This window comes from Mastomys coucha, unplaced genomic scaffold, assembly GCF_008632895.1.
Source record: "Mastomys coucha isolate ucsf_1 unplaced genomic scaffold, UCSF_Mcou_1 pScaffold1, whole genome shotgun sequence".
Taxonomy (NCBI): domain Eukaryota; kingdom Metazoa; phylum Chordata; class Mammalia; order Rodentia; family Muridae; genus Mastomys; species Mastomys coucha.
Genome location: NW_022196891.1, coordinates 86,366,641 through 86,379,135, shown reverse-complemented (window position 1 = coordinate 86,379,135; position 12,495 = coordinate 86,366,641). Strand labels below are relative to the sequence as shown.

Below are 12,495 nucleotides of genomic sequence, written 5' to 3'. Positions count from 1 at the left end.
GGAGGGTGCAGCATCCTGCAGTCAACAGAGGGAGGGTGTAGCATCCTGCAGTCAACGGAGGGAGGGTGTAGCATCCTGCAGTCAACAGAGGGAGGGTACAGCATCCTGCAGTCAACAGAGGGAGGGTGCAGCATCCTGCAGTCTACAGAGGGAGGGTGCAACATCCTGCAGTCAACAGAGGGAGGGTGCAGCATCCTGCAGTCTACAACATGAGCGGTGAGAGAAGGAAAGGAAACAGGTGGATGTGGCAACAAAAGGTGCGGGCGTTCTGTCTAGGTCAGAGAAATTAGTCTGCATTCTTTGATCCTTTATGGTTTTCAGATGGCCTCTCTCTGTGTCCTCTACACCGCCCCGAGGCCCCCAGTCCTCCTATTTTAGCATCCCATGTACTAGATGCAGGTGAAAGCTGCCACTCCCAGCTACCTCAATTAATTAATAAGAGGCAGCTGGACATGTTCCTAAACAATAGGGAGAAAATTAATACTCCTGACAGTCAAAGGTTAAAAAAAAAAGATCATTTCCAGTGGCTCAAAGCACTTGCTGTTCTTGAAGAGGACCAGAGTTTAGATTCCAGCACATAAGTGCTGTTAACCTCAACTCTAGGGTATTGGACATCCCCTTCTGGTCTCAGCACACACATGCATGCACACATGTATGCATGTCCACACATGTGTGTGTCTACACACACATCCATACAACTAAAAATAAAAAAGATGAAAATCATTTCCTCATTTTAAATCCACCCTTTAAATCAAGCTATCTTAACATTACAGATACACTGACAGACGAGGGGAGGTCTTTGCCTCCTGTGAGCTGATTAATGTACGAAGAGAATTCCAAGTCTTAGGTTTGGGAAAGTGAATAGGGTGAATAGTTGTCTGACAGAGGTTTCTTTCTTGGTGCTTTTCTTCTTAGATCATCCAGCTGCCAGTATTTCATTGTAAGAGTGGTAATTAAGAACATGGAAAAACCTTGTTTCCGTGGCTTAGAATCATGAAAACTTCTGGGTGAAACATTTTACCCAAGTACAGGCCTCTTGGTGATTAGGGCGACTTACTGCCTCCCAACTGTAACATCCTGCTTATAAGAAATACATAAAATGTCATCTTTATCATGTGGACTTACTACAATCAGAGAGTCAGGGGGCTTGGTGTTAGGTGAGCCCTAAGCATTTGGATGAAGGCGGGTTTGGGTTTGTTTTGTTTTGTTTGTTTTTCCTGTTTCTTTTTCTTTCTGGTATGAAAGAGAAAGCACCGGGGAAGGAAGTCATTTGATTTCAGTGAACTAGAAACACTTTTGCCAGCAGGCTTACCTTAGAAGCCATCTTACTGTGCAGTCCAGGCTGTCCTCAGACTATGGGCCCACTCACAATGCTCACCTGCTAGGGCCCTCCTCTCCTGACTTACCTTGTTCCTTGAACATTCAGAAATCTTTGTGTGGCCTCCAGACTCTGATTTGCTTAGGGGGGATATCCCATTAGTATTTTATATTTGTATGTAGTGTTCACTGGCTTTCCCCTAGTGATGGGTTGGATTTCCGCATAGCCCTGGTGTCCGTGCAGTGAATCCTATGATGCTCGCTCCCTGCTCTGCCTGCCCCACAGTGCATTAGGCCTGCATGCAAGAATCTTTGGGGTGAAGTCACATGGTGGTCCCTAACCATCCTTAGACTGCCAAGTCCCAACTTAGAGCGTCTGTGCCGATTTTAATCAATGTCCTTTCATCATCTCCCAAGTAAGGGACTGTGGCCATCAGAAACAATCCAATGTCATCATTGTCCCCTGCTCCACTCTTCCATACCCTTCTCTCTCACGCCTGCCTTCATTCAACATAGCAATTTCTTAGCTGCTCCCAAATCATAGTGTCTCGTGTGGCCTCCCGTCACTCTTTCCCCTCAGCCATTATGATCCTTTTGATCATACAGTCAACCATGAACATAGGCCATCTCCCCTATAAATACAACCCAGTTCCTGCTGAGTTAGGATCCAGTCTTTATGATCCTACATAGCCTATTCCTCCTAGGTTCCTCACTTGGCCCTGACCACACTCCGGTCAGCATCCGTACACTGCCTGATCCTCTAAAGAGAGTGTGTCTTCTCACAGTGTCTTGGTACCCATCACATAAAAGTTCCCTCTGCCTTCTCGCCTTCCCCCTTCCTCTGTGTTCTTCCGCAGGGTTACATAGCAACTGTTCTGCTGTTCCACACACTCAGCTGTAGCAACCTTCTCTGTGTGAGGGTTTCTTCCTGTTCAAATTGTGTGTGTGTGTGTGTATGTGTGTGTATGTGTGTGTGTATGTGTGTGTATGTGTGTGTATGTGTGTATGTGTGTGTATGTGTGTGTGTATGTGTGTGTGTATGTGTGTGTGTATGTGTGTGTATGTGTGTGTATGTGTGTGTATGTGTGTGTATGTGTGTGTATGTGTGTGTATGTGTGTGTGTATGTGTGTGTATGTGTGTGTATGTGTCTGTGTGTATGTGTGTGTGTATGTGTGTGTATGTGTGTGTGTGTATGTGTGTGTATGTGTCTGTGTGTATGTGTGTGTGTGTATGTGTGTGTATGTGTGTGTATGTGTGTGTGTGTGTCTGTGTGTGTGTGTATGTGTGTGTGTATGTGTGTGTATGTGTGTATATGTGTCTGTGTGTATGTGTGTGTGTATGTGTGTGTATGTGTGTGTGTATGTGTGTGTGTGTATGTGTGTGTGTGTGTGTCTGTGTCTGTGTGTGTGTATGTGTGTGTGAATGTATGCAGGCAGAAGTCAGGGGACAAACTCAGGTGTCAGGTCTCACTTTCCACCTTTTTTTGATACCGAGTCTCTTGAGCTGTATACTCCAGGCTAGCTGGCCCAGGACCATCTGAATTTTCTTGTCTCCATGACCCCTATCTGGGTAGGAGCCCTGTAGTTACATAGGTGAGCTTCACATTTAACTTCTACATGGGTTCTGCTCTGAAATCAATGGGAAGCATTCTATACACGATGGCATCTCTCCAGTCTGAATGTGAGGATTTCTTAGGTTAAAGTTGGGCTCCTTAAGATTTAGCCTTGACTACTTATTTGGGTAAATAAGTTAGGATTTCAGCATTTGCCACTTTATAACTACCTCTATTAGTGTGTGCTGAATGGGAGGGCATGTGGAAATGCACACAGTAGATTACCACAGTACAGTGATGTCAGCACACAGATGTCATTAAAAAAAAAAAGTGCTCCATTACTTATTCTTTCTGGAGATGTGGCGCTTAAACAGATGACACCATGGGACTTCCTCAGAGATGATGATGGTGGCATTGCCTGTGAAGACCAGCGGTTCTCTGCTGGCCCACAGCTGCTCTGCCTCAGCTTGGTACCCGATCATCCTACTTATGACCTGAAAATAATAGTCATGCCCAGAGTCAACCACCTCCAGTTCAGTTTGGCAAGTCCGTGGGATGGCATGGGCTGATGGATACAGTCCGGTGCGAGGTGTGGAAGTGCAGTCTTGGATTCATATGTTGTTAGTGGGGATGGAGCAGTTGAGTCCTGAGGGACAAAAGGTCATAAGTGACAAAAGAAACAGGAAGCCCAGAGAGTTCTCATGATCTGGAGAGGCAAGGAAGTATCCTCCAGAAATATCTATTGAACTTGTCCTTGGAAACTTGATAATTGTGCAAGAGAAAACGAGAAATTCGGTGTGAAGGAAGAGCTTGGGTCTGTGGAGAGGCTAAGAGATTTCTGCCCTTGAGTCATAGCTCAAGTGTGTTGTGGCTCCCAGTCATTGCCCCTTGGGACTACGATTAACACCTGTCCTCTTGCAGGTGGGTCGGACATTGAGTATCTGGACTTCTATAAGCCTGTGGTGTGTCCTCTTGCAGGTGGGTCGGACATTGAGTATCTGGACTTCTACAAGCCTGTGGTGTGGTTCTGGATCCTCGTTGGGCTGGCCTACTTTGCGGCTGTTCTAAGCATGATTGGAGACTGGCTACGGGTGATCTCTAAGAAGACGAAGGAAGAGGTGAGGGTGAGGGTGCACGGAGCAGCACCCAGTAAAGGGTTGGTTTGATGCTCTTTTAAAAAATATTTAGAAGCTTAAACTCTTAATATTAATGCTAGTATACAGTGAAGTAAGAAAAGTACAGGAGTTACAAGTTGCAGATTTTGTTGAATGACACAAAGTGGGGTCTATCCATAACAGAAAGACAAGAAAAGAAAAAAAAAAGAAAAGAAAAGAGAAAAGGAAAGGAAAGGGAAGGGAAGGAAAGGAAAGGAAAAGAAAGGAAAGATTTGAGGCTGGAATATACCTCCATTCGTAGGATACTAGCCCAGTATATATAAAGTCCTAAGTTCAATTCACAGCAATGAGGGAAAATGTATCAAAGTATCATAGAATGAAAAATGAATGTTTTTTTCAGTGTCTGTAAACATAAATTTTTAAAATTCTTTTTGAATACATTTCTAGAGATGGAATTGTTGATAAATTAAACTCAGGTTGAACTTTATGAGGAATTACCTGTTACATGATTTAAGTTCTTTATTAGCGGCGAATGAGAACAGTAGTGAGACAGAGCATATCAGACATTGGAATAATGAATGTTTAATAGTATAATGATTTATTTTACTTTGTCTATGTAAATGCGCGTGTTCACACCTGGACTTACACAAGTGCATTGGAAGGCTGTGTGCTATGGCTCATTGCTTCAGAACTTCCAAGTATTTGGAATTTTACATATTTTATATAAAAAAAAATGTAGCAATGACCTTGAGAATTTTGATACATGAAATTTTGGGAATTTTAAAATGGAAGTGTTTATACTGAAATTTTATTCCTTGGATATTCAATTTTGATTTTGTATTTGTATCTCCAGAACTACTATTGGTTGGAGAGTGACAGCAGTGTGTGTGTGTGTGTGTGTGTGTGTGTGTGTGTGTGTGTGAGACTTGGGAACTTTGCTAGTTGTTTAGGTGGGTCGTAGGTCTGTTTGGTCTGCACCATAGCACTAGTAATCCTGTCTGTTTCATTGCTTGCTGTTCATAGGTCAGAATGCACCAGTGTCAAATCTTTGCTTGCTAGAAACATACCTTCTTTAAACATCTATTAAAAAAGAAAGAATAAGATAAATAGTGAATTTGATATCTTCTTACAAATTTAATCTTTATTGTTTAAGCATGTTAAGTCATACAGGTTTTCTTGTTATTGATTTTGCTTTTAAATATTTATTTATTTATTTATTGTATATGAGTACACTGTATCTGTCTTCAGAATGCTGGAAGAGGGCATCGGATCCCATTACAGATGGTTGTGAGCCCCCATGTGGTCACTGGGAATTGAACTCAGGACCTCTGGAAGAGCAGTCAGTGCTCTTAACCACTGAGCCATCTCTCCAGCCCCAAGTCATAAAGTTTTTATTGATACCTGAGGTGCTTACGATAACAATCAAGAACACGAGTTACCCCGTGCTCCATCACATGGTTAGCACTGTGGCCAGTTAAATTTCATGTGTTTAGTCTAGGTTTGTTCATTTGTGTCTCAGTTCTATCACAGAATCTCTTTATTGTGAGAAAATCAGCAAGATAGGGTGGTCAGTATGTTAAACTGGGTCAGAGTCCTCTTTCCAGTGGGACCTGAATGGATGCACCTAAGTCTTGGGTGTGTGGAGTGTGGCATGTGGCGTGTGGCGAGTGGCGGAGTGGGGACTGAGGAGGAGGGAGATGCTTATTCTAACTTTGCATACTTTTCTGAATCTTGAAATTCTCAGGGATAAGAAACTGTAGTAATGGAATGTTTTGGATAACAGTTAAAAAGGAGATAACTCAGCTGTTTATCTAAAACTACTTTCAACTGTGTCGACATACTGGCACACATGTGTACAAGTGTGTCGACATACTGGCACACATGTGTACAACTGTGTCGACACACTGGCACACATGTGTACAACTGTGTCGACACACTGGCACACATGTGTACACTCACATGCATTCACTTCTTGAAGCTTGAACTTTGACAGTCGGGAAAATATTATTGTGTGACCAACATACATCGCTGTTACTTACATATATACATACATTGATACTACCGTGATCACAGACATGAGGTTTACATGCCACTGGGGTATAATGTAGGGAGAGGGGACTTTCTATCTCTATATAATCAATGAAATTGCTGTGGGGTATGTGTTTAAGTGTGAAGATTTTTATCCTGGAGTTTTGCAGTGGGACAAGCTGACAGGCACCAGGCCACTTCTCCAAGTTAATGCCACAGGGGCTAAACTATGTTGGGGGCTGTTAGGACAAAGTGCAGTAAGACCTCTATTTTCTCACTGCGCTGAAAGCCATTAACTCTAAAATGATGCTGGCAGTCTGGTCAATGGTGAGGCCTCTCCCCCTGGCTTGCATGTCTTCTCTTTTAACTATATCCTCACCTGGCCTTTTCTCTGTGTCCACTCATGGAGCGAGAGAGCCAGGCCAGCATCCCTTCTTTCTCTTGTAAGAACACCAATGTTACTGGACTTGGACGCCAGTCTTTCTCCTTTTTACCCCCACAATCGCTTTTGAAAAGCCCTGTCTCCTTATCCAGTTACCTTGGGGGTTTTGGCTTCTGCATGGGAATTTATGGAGGATAGAGTAGAGGCTGTGGCACTGTCTTCTCATATACAGTTACTTATTTACTAAATGGGTTACGTGTGGACAGTTCGGTCACGTGCCCATTCATGAAGGCTTTCCGTGGCTCTCGGCTGAAGGTGTGAGTGTGTTTCATGCTGATTCACCAAGGAAGAGGCTAATCTTCCCTTACAGCATCTGTAGAGAGTCACTTGAGGAAGGTTCTGGCCAGAGACAGTGTAAACCACAGCAGATCCAGTCAAACCCATGGAAAATGAATTTTGGCCCGGGCAAATGCGTATTTTCTGACTCCTGATGTAATTTGGGGAAAGGCAGAGAAGGGTCAGAGGTTCAGCAGAGAAAGTGGGGGAGGGAGACGAGGCACTGCATAAATACATGGGCACCAGGAACCACGTATTTAATAAATGAAGTGATGCTGCTGAAGTGAGAAATAATAGATAATTTAAACTCTCAATTTACCTCCAGGAGGGCAGAGCCAAAGTGTGGACTCCCAAGGCAGAAAATCCTGCGACTCACACATCGCTCAACTAGAACGAGCAGATTGTGTTCAACAAATCCCAGCATTATATTGATATTTTGAAATATGGCTGAGCCATATTGGTAAACCATGAACATATACAGATAACTACGCGAAGGGTTTTTATGTCATTTAAGATGTTAAACCATATGCTGTCTCCACCAGAGAGTCATTTTCATGGAATTAAGATGTTTGGAAGTAAAGAAAACTGTCGTTTTGCGCAGCATGCTTCACAGCGTGAGCTGAGCATGTTGGGAGAAGGACCCATCCCCATCTGAAGCACTTAAGGAGGAAGCGACCGGTTGGAAGGATGTGACAGGGATCCAGAAGCAGCCCACATAACTCTAGTTGCTCTGCCTCCCCCGAGAAAGGCAATGACAAACTCAGACATATTTCTTGGAGACATGTGGACGTCTGAAGAGGGTTCGCTTTTTTGTTACCTTTTTAAAGTTCCAATAGGAAGCAGATAGCATTTAATGGTAAACATTAATAGGACTAATTATCTGCCCTATTAACCCATATACCCTCTTCTCAGGGGAGAGCATGCTTCCATTTAGGGAATAAAGATTATTTCTACTACAGGGTGTAATATAATATTGCTGATGCCCAAGGCAGGTCTATTGACAATAAATATGCTCATAACACTCAGAAGATAACGTCTGTCCTTGCTTAGGAACCGAGTAGGGAAGAATGAGTCATGACCTAGACATTGCTTAATTACTTGCCGTTTACATCTGAGTGTGGAAGCTGTGACTTTTGTATACACCCTGGGTGGCAGTCCCTGTGAGGTGGGCAGCAGCTATGTCCCCACATGGAGTGACAACCCTGTCAGGTCTTGCAGAAGAGAACCACTATGAATGGATGGCTTAGCAATAGGTTTTGCAAATACTGTTGTGTTTGTCTCTAAAAGTGTTGTGTGGATTTGAGACTCCCTCTCTGAGTCAATTTTCTGTTATTTAAGAAAATAACTAGCCTCTGGAGGCCATAGTGTTCTGGGCCTGGGGACACTTGGCCTCGGGACCATGAGGTATCCCTGGACTGTGTGTGTGAGACGGGGGTTGCAGGGTATTTCTTCATCTGGATGCATAGTGGCACCATTGTCCTCTGCAGTATGTTCTAGGTGGCTGGGACCCTTTCAGTGAAATAACTTAGGGGCTCTTTGTGGGGTCCAAAAGTAGGCAACTAAAGAGGATACCTGGCTTGAGAGCTGGGAGTTTTACCACACAGGAGCTTATCAATGTCTCCTACACGAGAAGTGATTTCTAGTGCACGAGGCTTTTAATGTCCCATTTTACAACATCTCTGACTGTATCCTCAAAGGCCCCTGAGACACTGAAGGATTTTAGGGAAGTGGATTGAATGATTTTGGTGAGAGTAAAAAAGGAAGATCTGAAGAGGCAGACAAGAGAGCTCAGGTGGGAGGACCTGGTTCAGGGGACGTGGAATGAAGATTCTTCTGTAACAGAGAGGTCAAGATCAAAGTCTTTATTCCAAAAAAATACTTGATATCCATGGCTAGAAGGAATAGACTTTGGCAACCTCTTAGTTTGAATGGTGGAAAAAACCAAAACAAATACAAGCAAAACAGCAGACACTGCCCATGATTCTAGCTTCATCAGGGGTTCCTACCACAGAGAAAAGCCCAGAAGATTGAGAAATAGCTGCTGGACAGTGGTGGCCCATGCCTTTAATCCCAGCACTTGGGAGGCAGAGGCAGGCAGACTTCTGAGTTCGAGGCCAGCCTGGTCTACAGAGTGAGTTCCAGGACAGCGAGGACTACACAGAGAAACAAACCCTGTCTTGAAAACAAAAACAAACAAAAGAAAGAAAGAAAGGAAGGAAGAAAGAAAGAGAGAGAGAAAGAAAGAAAAATAGTGAAAGAAATAGTGAATATATGAAAAGGATAGGATAATTTCATTTTGACAAATATCGATTGGCGGATAACTTATATATTTGAATGATTAAGTGTAAAAAGGTGAGTGTGCATGCTTAGATATGGGGGGAAACTTTGGCTGGGAGGGTAGTCTGGGGATCATAACAGTGCCTGTAACAATGGAGGTTGTGAGTAGAGATAAATGTCTTCATTAATAGTTGTACGGTGAGTCAAGCACGGAGATAAAATGGCCCCTGGGGCCAAAGCTTTGTTGAAGGAGCTGAAGCTGAAGCTGAAGCTGAAGCTGAGACTCAGCTAGCGAAATGGATTGCATTGGCTAAAAGACAGTGGAGAACGAAGTGATCTCAGGAGACGCTAACATCATAGACAGGTTGAGAAAGTAGTTTGTGTCTGTCTGGAGCCTCTGCTCCTTGGGTGCTACTGCTGTGGAAGCATCATTCTGTGGGGTTTTCGGAGCACAGTGGGCGTCTTAAGGTTTCCATTGCTGTGAAGAGACACCATGACCATGGCAACTCTTATAAAGGACAGCATTTAATTAGGGTCGGCTTATAATTTCAGAGCTTAGTCCATTACTGTCATGGAGAGAAGCTTGGTGGCGTGCAGGCAGGCACGGTGCAGGAGAGGTAGCTGAGAGTTCTATGTGTGGATTCACAGACATTGGGAAGGCAGGTTTAAGCTTCTAAAGCCTTGAAGCTCCTGCCAGGCCACCCAGTGACACACTTTCTCTGGCAAGGCCACACCCACTCCAACAAGGCCACACCCACTCCAACAAGGCCACACCCACTTCAACAAGGCCACACCTCCTATCCGTGCCAGGCTAAATGGGCCTATGGGGACCATTTGTATTCAGACCACCACACTGCGCACGCACTTGCTAACAGGGCCCTCTACACTCCTCGCACAGGGTCCCTAACAGAGGCGGTTCCTTTTCCTTTTGTTTTTCTTCTCATCTCTGCATGCCTCCCTCTCTCTCTCTCTCCTTTACTGCCCGGTGTCTCATTTCCATCTTCAGGTTGTGTCTTTGATGTTGTAGTCTTTACTCTGATTTCTAATATGTTATAGGGGAAAGACAACATAGGTTAGTACAATTCTTAAAAATCGTTTGGCATTTTCTACTATTGAGTTAAAGATGACCAGTGGACTACAGACATGATCCTAAGACTAGTCAGATTTATACGTAGTACATGTAGACATTAAAAATATTTCTTTGGCCGGGCAGTGGTGGTGCACGCTTTTAATCCCAGCACTTGGGAGGCAGAGGCAGGTTGATTTCTGAGTTCGAGGCCAGCCTGGTCTACAGAGTGAGTTCCAGGACAGCCAGGGCTACACAGAGAAACCCTGTCTCAAAAAACCAAAAAAAAAAAAAAAATTTTTTTTCTTTGACCCTTATCGAAGTGCTATATGAATGGATCTATATCCATCAAGCATATTCTTCATTTTATTAAAAGTCTTAAAGATAGGATGGAGACAGGTGGTGCCGTAATGTACTGCTAAAATGCAGGCGTTCACATCTGTGCTGTGAGGGATCCCTCTCATCGTGCCACAGGGCAAAGATCTGAATCTTAGCCTTTCATACACATCTGTGGCTGATATTTGACTTCAGCCCATTGTACCAAGGTAGTTTCTTTTCACCGTTGTCCCAGCCTCGGTTTCTGAGGCATGTACTGAGTGAATAGGAGTTGAGAAGTAGAATCAAGAGAAGAGAGCAGAGGGGCTAGGAATGCTCAGTGGATATGCTCGGTGCACAAGCATGAGGACCAGAGTTCGAATCCCCAGACCCACATAAGCGTAAAGCAGACATGGCGGCCCTCTGTAATCCCAGCTCTGTGGAGGCAGAGAACAGGGATCCTCAGAGCGAGGTTAGCTAGACCAACTGGAGTCGGCAGAGACTCTGCCTCATTAAACACGGAGCATGATGATAGAGGAAGAAATCTGGTGTCAACGTCTGGCCTCCATATCACATGCATGCATGAGCACCTGCACATGTGTTTCTACAGACATGTGAACATGCATATACACATGCATGCATACACTGCATACCTACTCAACACAATTCAGTTAATAAAAAATAAAAAGCAAATGATACTAACACGAGACTGTGGTTACCCCTGAAGGCAGTAGTAACTGACAGGCAGCAGTGCACGTCTAATGTGTAAGTGACTTTTTGATCACACAATAAGTTATTGTGATTCTTTAGTAACCTCTGTGACTTCTGAAAAGCATATGGGATTTGAAGCCCACAGAGCTGTGAGTTGAAAGAGGGAGGGTCTATAACTCCGAGTCTCCAGCTTCTTACAAAATGGAGGGATAGCCCTTCCTGTAGCCGCCCAGCGGCCACGTGTATGAATGGGTTTTCTAGAATGGGGTCAAGGTCCTGAAAAATAATTTTGGGGTACTGGAACCGCGGGAAGGGTTTGTAAAAATTAGACTAACACATGACTGTGTTTTCAATCTGCCATCTTTCATTCAATCCTCATTGTTACAAGCAAACAGCTAGCATAGGTAAGGGAAAACCCCTCCCCCAAGTTCGTCAGCAACTTGGCCCAATCAGCAACTTCTTCTTTAGTCTCTGGAGGCGGGACTTCCGGCGTCACTGGCACTTGGGGAGAGGCGTGGCTATTAGCAGGAGGTGGGCAGAGAGGCGTGGTTATCTGTGGCAAGGCGGGGTCTGAAGAATCAGCCCTCAGCTGACGGAGGGTCCCACTTCCTTAATGACTTCAGAGCACGCTGTGAGCATCTGGGTGGAGGCCAGATGCGTCCTCGACGGTTTGCTCCCCTTCCTCGGTTCTGAAGACTGTTGGGATCAGGAGAGTTGGCTCAAGATTACCTGCTGCTCGTGCAGAGGGCCTCGGTTTGTCTTCTAACACCCACATCAGGCAACTCAGAGTAGCTTAGAACGCTCGATCCAGGGGATCCAACATCCCCTTCTGGCCTCCACTAGAAACCTACAACACACACATGTTCACATGCACACACAAATCTACACACGCATGAACACACACACACCCACTATGCTGCCATCTGTGCTTACACTCTAACAGTTTATGTGGCTGACATGATAGGCAATTACAAAATAGAGGATAAACAAGAAAACACTGGCCCTATATACACTGGCAGAATTTCATCACAAAACCAAAGTCTAGAATAACTTAAGGGGGAAAAGCAGATAATATTTCAAGTATGTTAGTTACTGTATGAATATCATACTAATTTTTACATTGTGTTCTTTAAGTCTACCCAGCAAGTTATTTTCTCCATTGTTTTCTTGAATTAAATCCACAGATTTTTCTGGGTCGTGCTGTCTCAACAGAGGTAGAATCCATATGGATTCTTCCCTTTGCTAAAGCAAGTGACAGTGTCTTAATTTCCATCTTAAATAAAAATATTCTAGGTTAGTCTTTTCTTGTCTTTCTTTGAGATATTAGGTCAGACACTGTTGAGAAGTGTCTCCTCCTCCTCCTCCTCCTCCTCCCCTCCTCCTCCTCCTCCTCCT

General features: G+C 44.2%; 1 protein-coding gene across 4 annotated transcripts in view; it reads left to right on the top strand.

Moving 5' to 3' along the window:
* Kcnk2 (potassium two pore domain channel subfamily K member 2) overlaps positions 1 to 12,495 on the top strand; it is a 200,359-nt gene that overhangs the window by 158,888 nt on the left and 28,976 nt on the right. For all 4 annotated transcript variants that reach the window (XM_031338419.1, XM_031338429.1, XM_031338438.1 and 1 more), the window contains exon 6: positions 3,849 to 3,988. In XM_031338419.1, coding sequence (XP_031194279.1) covers positions 3,849 to 3,988 — 140 coding nt within the window. The remainder of the gene's footprint in view (positions 1 to 3,848; positions 3,989 to 12,495) is intronic.